Source organism: Macrosteles quadrilineatus, unplaced genomic scaffold, assembly GCF_028750875.1.
Source record: "Macrosteles quadrilineatus isolate MER2022 unplaced genomic scaffold, UCM_ALF_1.0 Scaffold_41__1_contigs__length_1036756, whole genome shotgun sequence".
Taxonomy (NCBI): domain Eukaryota; kingdom Metazoa; phylum Arthropoda; class Insecta; order Hemiptera; family Cicadellidae; genus Macrosteles; species Macrosteles quadrilineatus.
Window position 1 is genome coordinate 816,014 of NW_026542634.1, and position 13,442 is coordinate 829,455.

At 36.9% G+C, this 13,442-nt stretch overlaps 1 protein-coding gene across 1 annotated transcript in view; it reads right to left on the reverse strand.

Annotated features, from left to right (window-relative positions):
* The window catches only part of LOC129005886 (tyrosine-protein phosphatase 69D-like), a 94,782-nt gene extending 81,830 nt beyond the window's left edge, over window positions 1-12,952 (reverse strand). Inside the window, exons 1-2 of the mRNA XM_054434922.1 lie at window positions 12,711-12,952; window positions 1,550-1,694 (exon numbers count right to left, since the gene is read on the reverse strand). Coding sequence (XP_054290897.1) covers window positions 1,550-1,694; window positions 12,711-12,795 — 230 coding nt within the window. The 5' untranslated portion in view covers window positions 12,796-12,952. The remainder of the gene's footprint in view (window positions 1-1,549; window positions 1,695-12,710) is intronic.
* Window positions 12,953-13,442: the final 490 nt, after the last annotated feature.

Genomic DNA, 13,442 nt, shown 5'->3' on the forward strand with positions numbered 1-13,442 from the left:
CACTCAACCCAACCAACTACAATAACGAAGTTAAGATGATAAAGCATATTGCAGTGTCAAATGGATACAGTAGCAACCTCATTGATCAGAAAACACCGTAACCGAACCGAAGTAACCTCCAAAGAAAATAACAAAAAATATGTTAGCACTGAATTCGGTGTAGTTTTAAATGATACTCTACGAAAAGAACTGTCAAAAAATGATATAACAGTATCGTTTAAGTGACAAACAAGCTGTCGTCATAGGTCAGAGTCAAGAACAGATCCCACATAGATAACAACAACAAAACCGGAATCTATTAAAATGCGACAACTTTCCCAGTTTTTACATAGGACAAACTGCCAGATCTTTCACAACCCGATTTAAAGAGCACCTACTGTAAAATAACTCTAAATCAGCTTTTTCCAACCACCTAACAGCCACAAACCATAACTATACAGACATTCACAATAATATAGATATTTTACACTTTTGCAATAAAGGACGCTATATGGATACGATAGAAGAATACGAAATATATAGGGCATCAAAAGAACAACCACATCATATTTTGAACGAAAAACAGTCCTTTGACTCTAATATAATTTACAACACAGCCATCCTGATAACTGATTACCAAACAAAAGAAAGGTTAGATAAGGATAGAACAGGGGTAGGGGTCAGCGCTGCCGACACATGACAGTCGCGACTTACCCTTCACCGGCGCCGTATCACATTTCGCAGTCGTTCCTTAATTAGTGTTTAAATGTTTTGTGCGTGTTTTTGTGTGTGTAAATGTCTACATGTATTTCGTAAAACCATGACGAACTCAACACCGAGGGATATTTTATAGAAAAGCTGGCGTTCACCAAACCTGAGGATGTGCCAGTAGAGGGCACGAAACAGCTGTAGTTTCTTAAAACTACCATGGATTGGAGACAGAAGACAGGTAACATAAACCTTATTAGTGCTAATTTTAACGATCCACTGGCCAACCATCATGAAATTAGAAAACAAGAATTCAATTTTTTTATTTTTAACTTAACATCTATGCTTAATAAGAGTCACTGTGATGATTATGAGCTTGAATATGTAAAATAATGGATTGGTCAATTTGGGACCAATGGCACTAAAGAAATGGTGGTAACCAGCAGTTCAATGGTTAACTGTTGAGGTTATAGTGTCAGGAGTAATGAGCTAAAATATTACTTTGTTTTGATCAAAACCAACAAAATTCAGATCGTTACTTAATACCAAATTTTATAGGTATTTTTAAAACATATTCCAATAGAAATATTGAGCACAGAAAATCAAAACAAGTTCAAAAGTGAACTCAAAAGTTTTTTGATCAGAAATGCATTTCACTCTCTTGAGGAGTTGTACAATTTAACTGATGTGAATGCTGATGTATGTAGATAACTGTCAATTTCATAACTGAACAATTCAACAATGTACTGAGTTAGATTAAGGAACTGTGACGCTATTTATTGTATTGCTGTACATGAAACAAATAAAGAAGTTTTGAATTTGAATATATGGAGTTTATATACAAGTAGCTGGTTTTACCAACCTGTCATTTTCTGTGATGTTTTCGCCTCTGATCGTCCACCACACAGAGGCCTCAATGGGTCGAACTTCACATTCTAATGTGGCGTTTTCACAGAACTTGAGATCACTCTTCCCAGAGATTCTTAGAATCTCAACTCTGTTTTCCTCTGTAACAAAATTACAGCTATAATAATTACAGTCTGTCTACAATACCCTGTCTGTCTACTTTGTAATAAGAGTGAAAACATACGTGTCCTGTGCTGAAACACTTACGTTTTTTTTTTCTATTTATAGCTGATAAGAGATCTTTCTATAATGTAAATAATTAAAATTGATCCTTCTGCTTTCACCCAAAGCTTAAGAGATGCTTGAAATAATCTTAATTTTAAATACTATGCTTATTTATTCAGAAGTTTTTTTAACAAGTTTACTTCCAAACCAATATTTTGCCTCGTCATTATTTTTCCAAATAGTATAGCTAAGTTCGTATTTAATTAAAATAATTCAATTATTAGTTATTTGAATTGATATATGGTATATCATTCAATCAATCAAATTAAAAATATTTGTATTACAAGTGGGTGTAGTGCTTTCTATATATATATATTGAGTCAACATTACAGTTGTCAAGTGAAATAATACTGGGATGAATAACAACTGACTCAATGGTAGTCAGCATCTAGCCAGAAACCAGATGAAACAATTATTCAAATTAAAATGTCCCGTCAGTCAAGTTTTTGGTTTTTTTTCAGTTTTTGATACCCCACTCCACTAATTTTATAGTTTAACATTTGGTTACAAGTTAATTTATAAGATCACCAGTTATATCTTATAACACATAAAATATAAGGGTTGATATGGTTAAAAAAAGTACGAGGGCTGTGTTTTAGGAGCCGTTTTTTGTCTACTTTAGCTCCGTAGCTCACGGGTACACCGCAACAAGACTCCTAGCTGTCTACTAGCCCCAATTGTGAACAGATATACACCATTTGGAGATTTGTATCTGTTGTGTACACTTTACTGTGTGTTTTTAAAAAGTTTATAATTATAGAATCTTCCACCAGGTGCGAGATAAGGTCAGTGATATGTTTCGACCACGAGAAATATCTGATGCTGACATTCGTCGCCAGAGGACTTAAGTTTATGACCCTAATGCAATGATAGAGGGGAATGTGCAGAAATGGGCTAGGGAGTTAAGAAATGGCTATGAAAAATCTTAATTTTGGAAGGAATTAATTAGGTTTTTAATGGGTACCCAGATTTCTCTTAGAAGATTACAAAGGAAAAAGGTTTTCACGGCAATTTTTATACTCGTAAACCATTTTTGCATTTTACTCTCACTCATTGCTTTAAGCCATGCCATAACCTACGGTCATCTAGAGATAAATGTTAGCATAAGATATGTTTCTTGTAATAAAAACAAACATATCACTAACCTCACTTTGGGCATTCAATAATAAAAAAAAAATGTATAACACGCAGAGAATCACAGACGTTAGCTACAGAGCTGCAAATGGTGTCACTCTGTTCACAGATTATGCCAGTAAGCGGCAAGAAGCCTCGTTGCGGCTTACACGCAAACTACAGGGCTATTTTCAAAAACGGCCCTTACTTAAAAATTATCCTCTCCTTGTATATGCACAAAAATGTGAATGATACCAAAACAGACTAAATTACAATAAAATTAGAGTTGACTTTAACAGAAGTGTCAAATATCCTGTACAAAATGTAAGGCCTCGGATACAATACGAGCAGCGGAGCAACCTGAGCAACACGTAAGCAGCTACGGCTACTAATACAAGTGGCAATTTTCTCGATCCCCACTCATTGAACAAAATAAGATTCATTTGCGTTAAAGATCAATCAATAGATTTTGTATTTTTAACATTTACAATTAGTTTTATTACAGCACACCAATTGCTTATTTTTCTAGATCTTCCAGCAAACATCTATGTATCATAGTATTTATAGTTCTTATTTTTACAAATAATAGCTATGTCATCTGCAAAAGAATATATATCTGAGTGTAGATTTAATTTAACAAATCATTAACATAAAATAGAAACATTAGGCCCAAGAACTCCTCCTTGAGCTATTCTAAATCTCAAATCACATTCATAAAATAATATTCCATTAATTTTAACAAACTGTTTACGATAATGAAAGTGGATAACCAGTTATGTAGTAATCCTATGATACCATATGCTTCTAATCAGTCAATCAATATAAATGGATCGATAATATCAAAAGCTTTGTACAAATCTATTTACATTCCTGCCGCATAGTTTTCATTCTCCAGGCCATTGACAAAATTGCTTTGATATGCTGGTATTATGCTGTATCATCAGTTCCTCTTCCACGAACACTGTTAATAAACATGTCATAGGATAATGACATTCCTCTAGTGACAAATGTGTTTATAATCCTGATAACCAAACCCCAAATTGTTTTCTGAGTAAGGCATTGATTCGTACGTTTACCAACAACATAAATAACAATGACCAAACGTCTTAAGTACACACTGTTTGGTTACAGCCAAGACATGAACTAAACAACACTCTGTTTACCACAGCTGCATTCGTTTATGTTTATGAATATTCCAGCTGAGCTAAAGTTCTGAGGTAAGATTCTAATACAGCTTTGGAAAACAATTGTACCGGTATAATAAAGAATCATTATATTAGATAAACCAAAGTTTGAAAATATATGCAACCATCTAAGTTTATACACTTTTTAAATCGTCAACTGAATAGCTCAGCCCATATTGGAAAACCCACATGTAAAGTAAAATCACATGTAAAGAATTGAACGACCTCTGTCTTTAATTTATATAGATTTAGGCTAACCAGAACAACACTTCAATTTCCAAACATTTAATATTAAAATATGTTGTAGTATATATGCATACACATGTTTGATAGCTTATTATTAAAAACTCACATATTATGTGCAACTTTAACATATTATGTGCATTGTGAGATGTTGTATTAAGACCCTGAGATCATGTTAACATTAAAGCCTAATTTGTTTATAATGAACCTATTATTAGCAAATTATTGGGGAGCAAACAAATTATTATTATTTGGGGAGCGAGTTGGTCTAGTGGTTAGAGCGCGGGACTTTGGTCCAAGAAGTCCTGGGTTCAAATCCTGCGAAATCACCAATGCATTTTATCTAAGTGAAAATGACGCAACCTCTAGGTCACACCCCTGAAGTAATGTGAAAAATAATCCCAGGCTCGTGCCTAGCGTCCTAGGAAAAATTATAATAATAATAATGAACCTATACACGTATTTAACAAATATTATATAGGGTGATTGATATAAGTGTGCCAGCTGTTTTATTCAAAAGTTATTATTGATATAAAAAAAATTTAAATTGTAACTGCCTTGGATTTTTGATTTTAAAAATTTTGGTCAAGTTAAACAAATAATTTTAGCGCAATTTTTCCAATATGGCTGCCAACTTAGATTTTTCTTATGGAAGACCCTATATTTTATGATTTTTGTAAGAAAGTAATATCATTTTAAAACATTTTTATTCTTGGTATTTTTTATCTTAAGCTACAGCAATGCTACAGCTACAGATTTTTTTTCATTTAGGAGTTACAGCGTGTTAAAACTAAAAAAAATTACTTGCGGTGTACATTCTGCGCCATGTAGCTCCTATACGAGTAACTTTATGTAGAAAATGCTAGGAGTAAATAAGTCTTAAAACTGCATATACATTCTAAAAATACCATTGAAACATAAAAAAATATTGATTCTATTTTTAAAAAATGGCCACCATTTTCCAAAATGGCAGAGCATTTTAAAATAAGAAAACTATGTATTTTATAGGGTTTTTAGAATGTAGTTAAAAACTGTAGTCTTTCGAATTAAACAGTTGGCACACTTATATCAATCACCCACTATGTGTATATCTATACAGAAATATATTGAACAAACCAGAAATCATTTATAATTATTCTCATACCAGGCACATTATACCCTCTATAGTATTTAGGGTATGTCTTATTTACAATGTCAGTTAGTTATCTAAAAATAATATCCTCACAGTTTTTTTTTTAGAATAATAACCTTCTGATTCAAAAGACTTTACTCAGCCACTATAATAGGAATGAGAGAATTTTTTAATTGCTTGAGTAATTTTAATCGTGCTAAACGTTATTATCAAAGCGAAAACTCTAGTAGCAATTTTTCTGAATTTAGGACTTAAATTTACATGTTTGGATCTCAATGAATATTCTGAAGATTTAGAGGGACAGTTTAAAATTTCAACTAAACACAAAAAGGTTATCAGAAATTAACAAGGCAAATAAGCTATAAGGGAAAGTAATAAGCAAACATGGATGTCAATATATAAATTTTAACTTCATGTTCATATTGCATTCCTACTTTTGTAAATTGGGTAGCATTTTAAAAGAAGTGTCATGAATTCTCGTAGGCCTACTCCATTAAAGTTAAGTTGTCTGTATATTATACTCTGTTATCGAATAAAACATACTGTGTGTTCTTAAAATTACTTTTGTTCAAATAGGTATGAACAATCCTTTCTATCAAGGATTAGCAAGAAGAGAACAATTCTTTACACATTTCCATAGTTAGGTAGGACCATCCTGAACAAAACGTAACTGCCTTTCTTAGTCATAAAACTGCTTCCCACCCCTACAGAGTGGTGAACAGGAGGCGAGTAGCGTAACATTTAACTTCTGTAGGTCAATTAAACTAAATTACTTCAATGTATGAGCCTTCCAAGATATATCTCATCAAAAAGATTCCGTTCGACTTTTGTCTTATACACCCTGCACCATAAAAATGAAGCCTATTGACTTATTTCAGAGCTTTGGAAGGCAGCAACTCTAGGTACTAGCCTATGACGTTTATTATTTCCAATCATTAGAGTGTTTCTGACAGTTTTAAGTAGTTTTCAACAATTTTCAAAACTTCTGTATTGACAGTATTGCATAGCCTAATGTATTTTTGTCCATGTTTAACTTAAATAAAAGCAAAAATGAAAAATGTCTGCTTTTTTCTTCTATTCTAGTGTAAAAAAACAAATAAGGTGTTAAATGCAATCCCTAGTAAACTCAGTAATGTCCTTAACTTCCACCCAAGCTGGACACCGTTTGTTAAGTGAGTGTAAGTGTTTGTGTAAGTTAGGTGGGCTTTCACACCAAGTAAAAGACATACGTAGATCAGTATGCTTAGTATGGATTGCATACGTACATCAATTATATCTAGAAAGATTTCAGCACTACAGTTGTCAGTGCAATGCCTTAGCCTACTGAGCTACCATGTCACTGTATCGGCCAGCCGGACCGAGTGCCACTTAAGCCTAAAAAACAACACTAGAGCTTGCATGTGTGATTCAATGCACATAGGTGGATGTTTGTGTTTAAAACTTCTGGGACTTGTGTGAAACAGTGTATATGTTTAGGCTAAAAACGGGTTAAAACACTGATCTTTGTCCCTACATCAAAAATTACAATGAGAACTGGGTGAAAAATCTGAAACTTTCAAAACAAATTAGGAGCTTAGGCATATGCCTAATTAGAACTGAATCAGAGAGATGTCACGAAACTAAAATAATATTTTTTTTCCAGCTCACTAAAACTTGTTTGCGATAAACTCCCTAACAGAAAAAAATCTAGCTACAAATAGGTCTATTCAACCCATAAGATGTATGGTTTCAATTTTAGGTGTACATTTAAAATTAGATTTTAAAAATATCAAATATATAGGGTCTATATATGTTTATATGAGGGGCGTTTTTTAAGTAAGGGCCGCTCAGGTGTAGGCCTATAGCTCCGTAGTTTGAGTGTACGCCGCAACAAGGAGTTGGCTTACTGCTTACAGGCCTCATTTGAGAATAGAATCACACCATTTGCAGCTCTATATCTGTCTATACGCTTCGCTGTAAGTCTAACAAATTTGTAAACCTATTGAATCTCTCGCTGCATGTGAGATAAGGTCAGTGATAATTTTTTGTTGTTGTAAAAAACATATCTAATGCAGAGATTCATTGCCAGATGACTGGAAACTTATGGCCCTATTACAGGGAGCAAAATGATCTGACGGTTTTCTTTGTAGCCCATTCAAGAGAGTGAGTGGCAGAGGGTGGTGGAAATAGGGGCATTACAAAGCCAACGTGCGGACATTTTTAGAAGCCATGGAGCTGTGGACGGCTGAGCACCATGTATTTGAAGTGGAATTTTTTTTAAGTGGCAATTCCTGTGTAGATGTTCAGTAGAAAATTCCCAACTCGAAACACCATTTTGCTGTGGGTGGGTAACTTTAAAGCTACTAGTTCAGCATTGAAACTAAAATCAACAGGCCATCCAAGGTCAGCCCAGACGCCAGAGAACGTCAAGAGAGTGAGGAGGACTGTGTGGTGTGGTTGGAAAGTGTGATTTGTCACTCGAATAATGACAATTTTGTGACGTGTAAGCAAATCAATCACTTGTTCAGAAAACGAGATGTGCTTAGCATAACCACTCCAGGGCTTCAACTGCTGCACGATTGCAATTTTGTATGAATGAAAGTGCAGGTCGTATCGTAATACTCTTCTACCGAGCGGCCAGACTTATTTTATGGGCAGAACAGCAGCTTATTTACGTGCAAGCCGCAGAGGACTAGCTTCCACAGCTTCTCTCAATCTCTCGACGTTCTCTGGCGTCCGGGGTCTTGGACAGCCTGTTGATTTTTTTTTAATGCTGAACTAGTAGCTCTGAAGTTACCCACCCACAGCAAAATGGTGTTTCGAGTTGGGACTTTTACCCTCGGACCCACATTGAAACGTCTACGGAACTGCTGATGAACAGCTACACAGGAACTGCCACTTAAAAAAAAAACACTTCCACTACAAATACATGGTGCTCAGCTGTCCTGTCCACAGCTCCATGGCTACTAAAAATGTCCGCACGTAGGCTTTAGAACGCTCCTATTCCCAACACCCTCCGCCACTTACTCGCTCAACAGTCAGATCATTTAGCCGCTCCCTGTACGGCGGTTAAGAGGGGGTAAAGTACGATAATGGGTAAGGAAATGTCCTTAATGAAGAATTCTTGGGCCGGACTTGGTAGGAACTTGGCTTTGAAATTTACGGAGGTAATGGTTGTCATTCCTTAATGTGATGTTGGATTCAGTGGTGATATTATGAGATACAGTACCTATGTTTTGTCTCCAGTAGGTAATGATTTGACTCAACATTTCATCCCATTCTTCCTTGTAACGCATAAAAAATCCAAAAGACTTGATTATGCCGATATATCGGCAGTTGGCGTTTTTAGAATATAATGAGAGTGCCGATATATCGGTAGTTGGCGCTGAAAGGGATATGCACTATATTTCACTAACTGATCTCAGATATCAAATAAATTTTTGTCTTCATTAGATCAATAAACAATAAGTTATAAACTTTTGTTTACTGAGGCTTTACCAGCTTTATCACACAGTATTGCTGACAACTGCATCTTTATAATATGAACCACCCCCCAATGCCTGATTGTTACATGGTAAGTTTTATCGTGATGTTTTTACAAACCTCAGCACAATCCACAAATAGGCGACCAGTTCAAACACAATAGATTTTTATTTTTAGTGTTTAACATTTTTGGCTCAGTCAATGTTCCCAATGCCAAATTGAATCCAATCCATTAAAATAAAGCAAAAAAAAACACTCTTAGTTAATCAACAGCATTTTAGGTTAAGGATCGAAAGTAACTTATAGTGTTTTTTAAGTCTGTTTGTTTATGTTATCTCAGAGGGATGAATGGTAAACTACATTGTTTTTCAATAAGGATACAAACCAAGCGTCTAAGTGTGAGTAAGGACAAAAGTCAGGTTATATTCGTTGTTACGTTTTGAATTTACTTAGGCCTATAGCGAGCCATTCTAGCAGATGTGCCTGTTATTAAAATATCAAGGTACCTAAGTAAGTAACCGGTAATAAACTTAGGCTATACCCTACTTAAATTCACCAATTCTAAAAAATACTAAACTGCAATGTCTATGAGTTAGGATGGTAAAAACCAAAATATAAACTTAAGATCGGTGCTTTAGAATTGTTTTATGTGGACACGCCTTTTGTCCCAAGCATTTGACATTGGAAAAATGATTTCCCGTAAAATACTGTGTATTAAGTCTTGGATGTGAATTTGTTGAGCAAGGAGAAGTGTGTGGATTACTATATACGTTTAAGTTAATCAGAAAACTGATTGGGTATGATAGGCTTTGTTGACTCAACTGATTGGTGTGAACCTGGCAATAACTCCAGCCATAAGTAGTGCGCGCGCCCGAAAAAATCTATTGCTGGCCGTTTTGCGGCAAAATGCGACCGCGTAACATGAAACCGATGATGTCACCAGATAGAGGACAGTTTAACGGACACAACAGCATCAATATCATGTACCTGGGGAATAAGAAAGGGGGGGTAAAGTCAGCAATAAGTAGTGGGCGCGCCCGAAGAAATCTATTGCCGGCCGTATTGCGGAAAAATACGTCCGCGAGCAATAATAACGACGATGCCAACAGATAGAGGACACTTCAACGGACACGACAGTATCAACATCATGTACCTGGGGAGTAATATAAGGGGGGTAAAACCAGCAATAAGTTGTGCGCGCGCCCTTTCAAATCTATTGCTGGCCGTATTTCGGAGAAATACGTCCGCGAGCAATAATAACGACGACGCCAACAGATAGAGGACCCTTCAACGGACACCACAGTATCAACATCATGTACCTGGGGAGTAATATAAGGGGGGTAAAACCAGCAATAAGCTGTGCGCGCGCCCTTTCAAATCTATTGCTGGCCGTATTGCGGAGAAATACGTCCGCGAGCAATAATAACGACGATGCCAACAGATAGAGGACACTTCAACGGACACGACAGTATCAACATCATGTACCTGGGGAGTAATTTAGGGGGGGTAAAACCAGCAATAAGTAGTGGGCGCGCCTGAAAAAATCTATTCCCGGCCGTATTGCGGAAAGATACGTCCGCGAGCAATAATAACGACGACGCCAACAGATAGAGGACCCTTCAACGGACATCACAGTATCAACATCATGTACCTGGGGAGTAATATAAGGGGGGTAAAACCAGCAATAAGTAGTGGGCGCGCCCGAAAAAATCTATTCCCGGCCGTATTGCGGAAAAATACGTCCGCGAGCAATAATAACGACGATGCCAACAGATAGAGGACACTTCAACGGACACGACAGTATCAACATCATGTACCTGGGGAGTAATTTAGGGGGGGGGTAAAACCAGCAATAAGTAGTGGGCGCGCCCGAAAAAATCTATTCCCGGCCGTATTGCAGAAAAATACGTCCGCGAGCAATAATAACGACGATACCAACAGATAGAGGACACTTCAACGGACACGACAGTATCAACATCATGTACCTGGGGAGTAATATAAGCGGGGTAAAACCAGCAATAAGTAGTGCGCGCGCCCGATAAAATCTATTGCTGGCCGTATTGCCGAAAAATACGTCCGCAAGCAATATTAACAATGATGCCAACAGATAGAGGACACTTCAACGGACACGACAGTGTCAATATCATGTACTTGGGGAGTAATATAGGGGGGTAAAACCAGCAATAAGTTGTGCGCGCGCCCGATAAAGTCTGTTGCTGGCCGTATTGCCGAAAAATACGTCCGCGAGCAATAACTTTTACCCCCCCTAAATTACTCCCTAGGTACGGTACATGAAGTTGATACTGTCGTGTTCGTTGAAGTGTCCTCTATCTGTTGGCGTCGTCGTTATTATTGCTCGCGGACGTATTTCTCCGCAATACGGCCAGCAATAGATTTGAAAGGGCGCGCGCACAACTTATTACTGGTTTTACCCCCCTTATATTACTCCCCAGGTACATGATGTTGATACTGTCGTGTCCGTTGAATTGTCCTCTATCTGTTGGCATCATTGTTAATATTGCTTGCGGACGTATTTTTCGGCAATACGGCCAGCAATAGATTTTATCGGGCGCGCGCATTACTTATTGCTGGTTTTACCCCCCCTAAATTACTCCCCAGGTACATGATGTTGATACTGTCGTGTCCGTGGAAGTGTCCTCTATCTGTTGGCGTCGTCGTTATTATTGCTCGCGGACGTATTTCTCCGCAATACGGCCAGCAATAGATTTGAAAGGGCGCGCACACAACTTATTGCTGGTTTTACCCCCCTTATATTACTCCCCAGGTACATGATGTTGATACTGTCGTGTCCGTTGAAGTGTCCTCTATCTTTTGGCATCGTCGTTATTATTGCTCGCGGACGTATTTTTCCGCAATACGGCCGGGAATAGATATTTTCGGGCGCGCCCACTACTTATTGCTGGTTTTACCCCCCTTATATTACTCCCCAGGTACATGATGTTGATACTGTCGTGTCCGTTGAAGTGTCCTCTATCTGTTGGCATCGTCGTTATTATTGCTCGCGGACGTATTTTTCCGCAAAACGGCCGGGAATAGATTTTTTCGGGCGCGCCCACTACTTATTGCTGGTTTAACCCCCCCAAAATTACTCTCCAGGTACATGATGTTGATACTGTCGTGTCCGTTGAAGTGTCCTCTATCTGTTGGCATCGTCGTTATTTTTGCTCGCGGACGTATTTTTCCGCAATACGGCCGGCAATAGATTTTTTCGGGCGCGCCCACTACTTATTGCTGACTTTACCCCCCCTTTCCAATTCCCCAGGTACATGATATTGATACTGTTGTGTCCGTTAAACTGTCCTCTATCTGGTGACATCATCGGTTTCATGTTACGCGGTCGCATTTTGCCGCAAAACGGCCAGCAATAGATTTTAGCGGGCGGGCGTACTACTTATTGCCAAGTTATTGCCAGGTTCACACAAGTTCTCAACTGCTAGATAGCCTATCCTACAATTAGGTGATGATATGGCACTGTAACTAATTAACAATAAGTTGACCGTATACCTGATATATCCATCTGCTTTGTATTGTGATGTCCCACATAGTTTTACCAATAGGCATTAGATAGGACATATGCATTATCTTTATAAAAATAAACTAGGGTCTAATAATGGCAGAGCATGGCCAAGGCATAGGCTCTATCAAAGAGTATTGTTTGTATAGAGGTAAAGCTTTGAAGAATTGTTTGTGAAGCGTTAACACTAATATTTATAAGCACGGTTAATCATAACACTTACCTTCGGATTGAAGGGACAACCCAAGAAGTGAATAAGTTGATATACAAAAACATAAAACTGACACCAGTGTTTGACATTGTAACATGGCGGGTAACCGGCTTGTGCTTTTACAGTCTGCTAATACATGTATACTGTCTTAAACATTATTACAATTCGCTGTATTACTATTGTACTACATCAGGACTATAACACTTGACACAATTGTCTGTATTCCGTTTGCCTTGCCATACAACTAACGTAATACTAATTCTGGTGAGCCATCACATTAATGTCAATAATTTGTTGTTCTTCTCTGTCTGAACTGAACTGAATGTCTCTAGTCTTTTCGTACCAAACAGGGTGGAGAATACGATATTTGACAGTACAGTTGGTTTAGTTTTCATTGAGCAAATACGTAAAATAGTTACTAAATAACAATGTTAGTTTCACAACCGAATGTAATTTAGACATAATATTTAATTATTACTCATGCTTATTTTTTAAAACACCATTACTAATCAATGGGGGCTTTATGGATTCAACAAAAAAGTTAATTGTATTATATAGAAAAAGTATAGGCATTGATTATACTTATTTTGATTTATTTATTTTACGGTAACCACCATTTACAATAATATGTTAATTAATTAATATGCTGTATTTAACATAACAATACGTATGATATTATATATATCTTATACTCGATAGTAAACATGCAAGGGGTACGAATAGGCCAAAACTTATCTCCAAAAC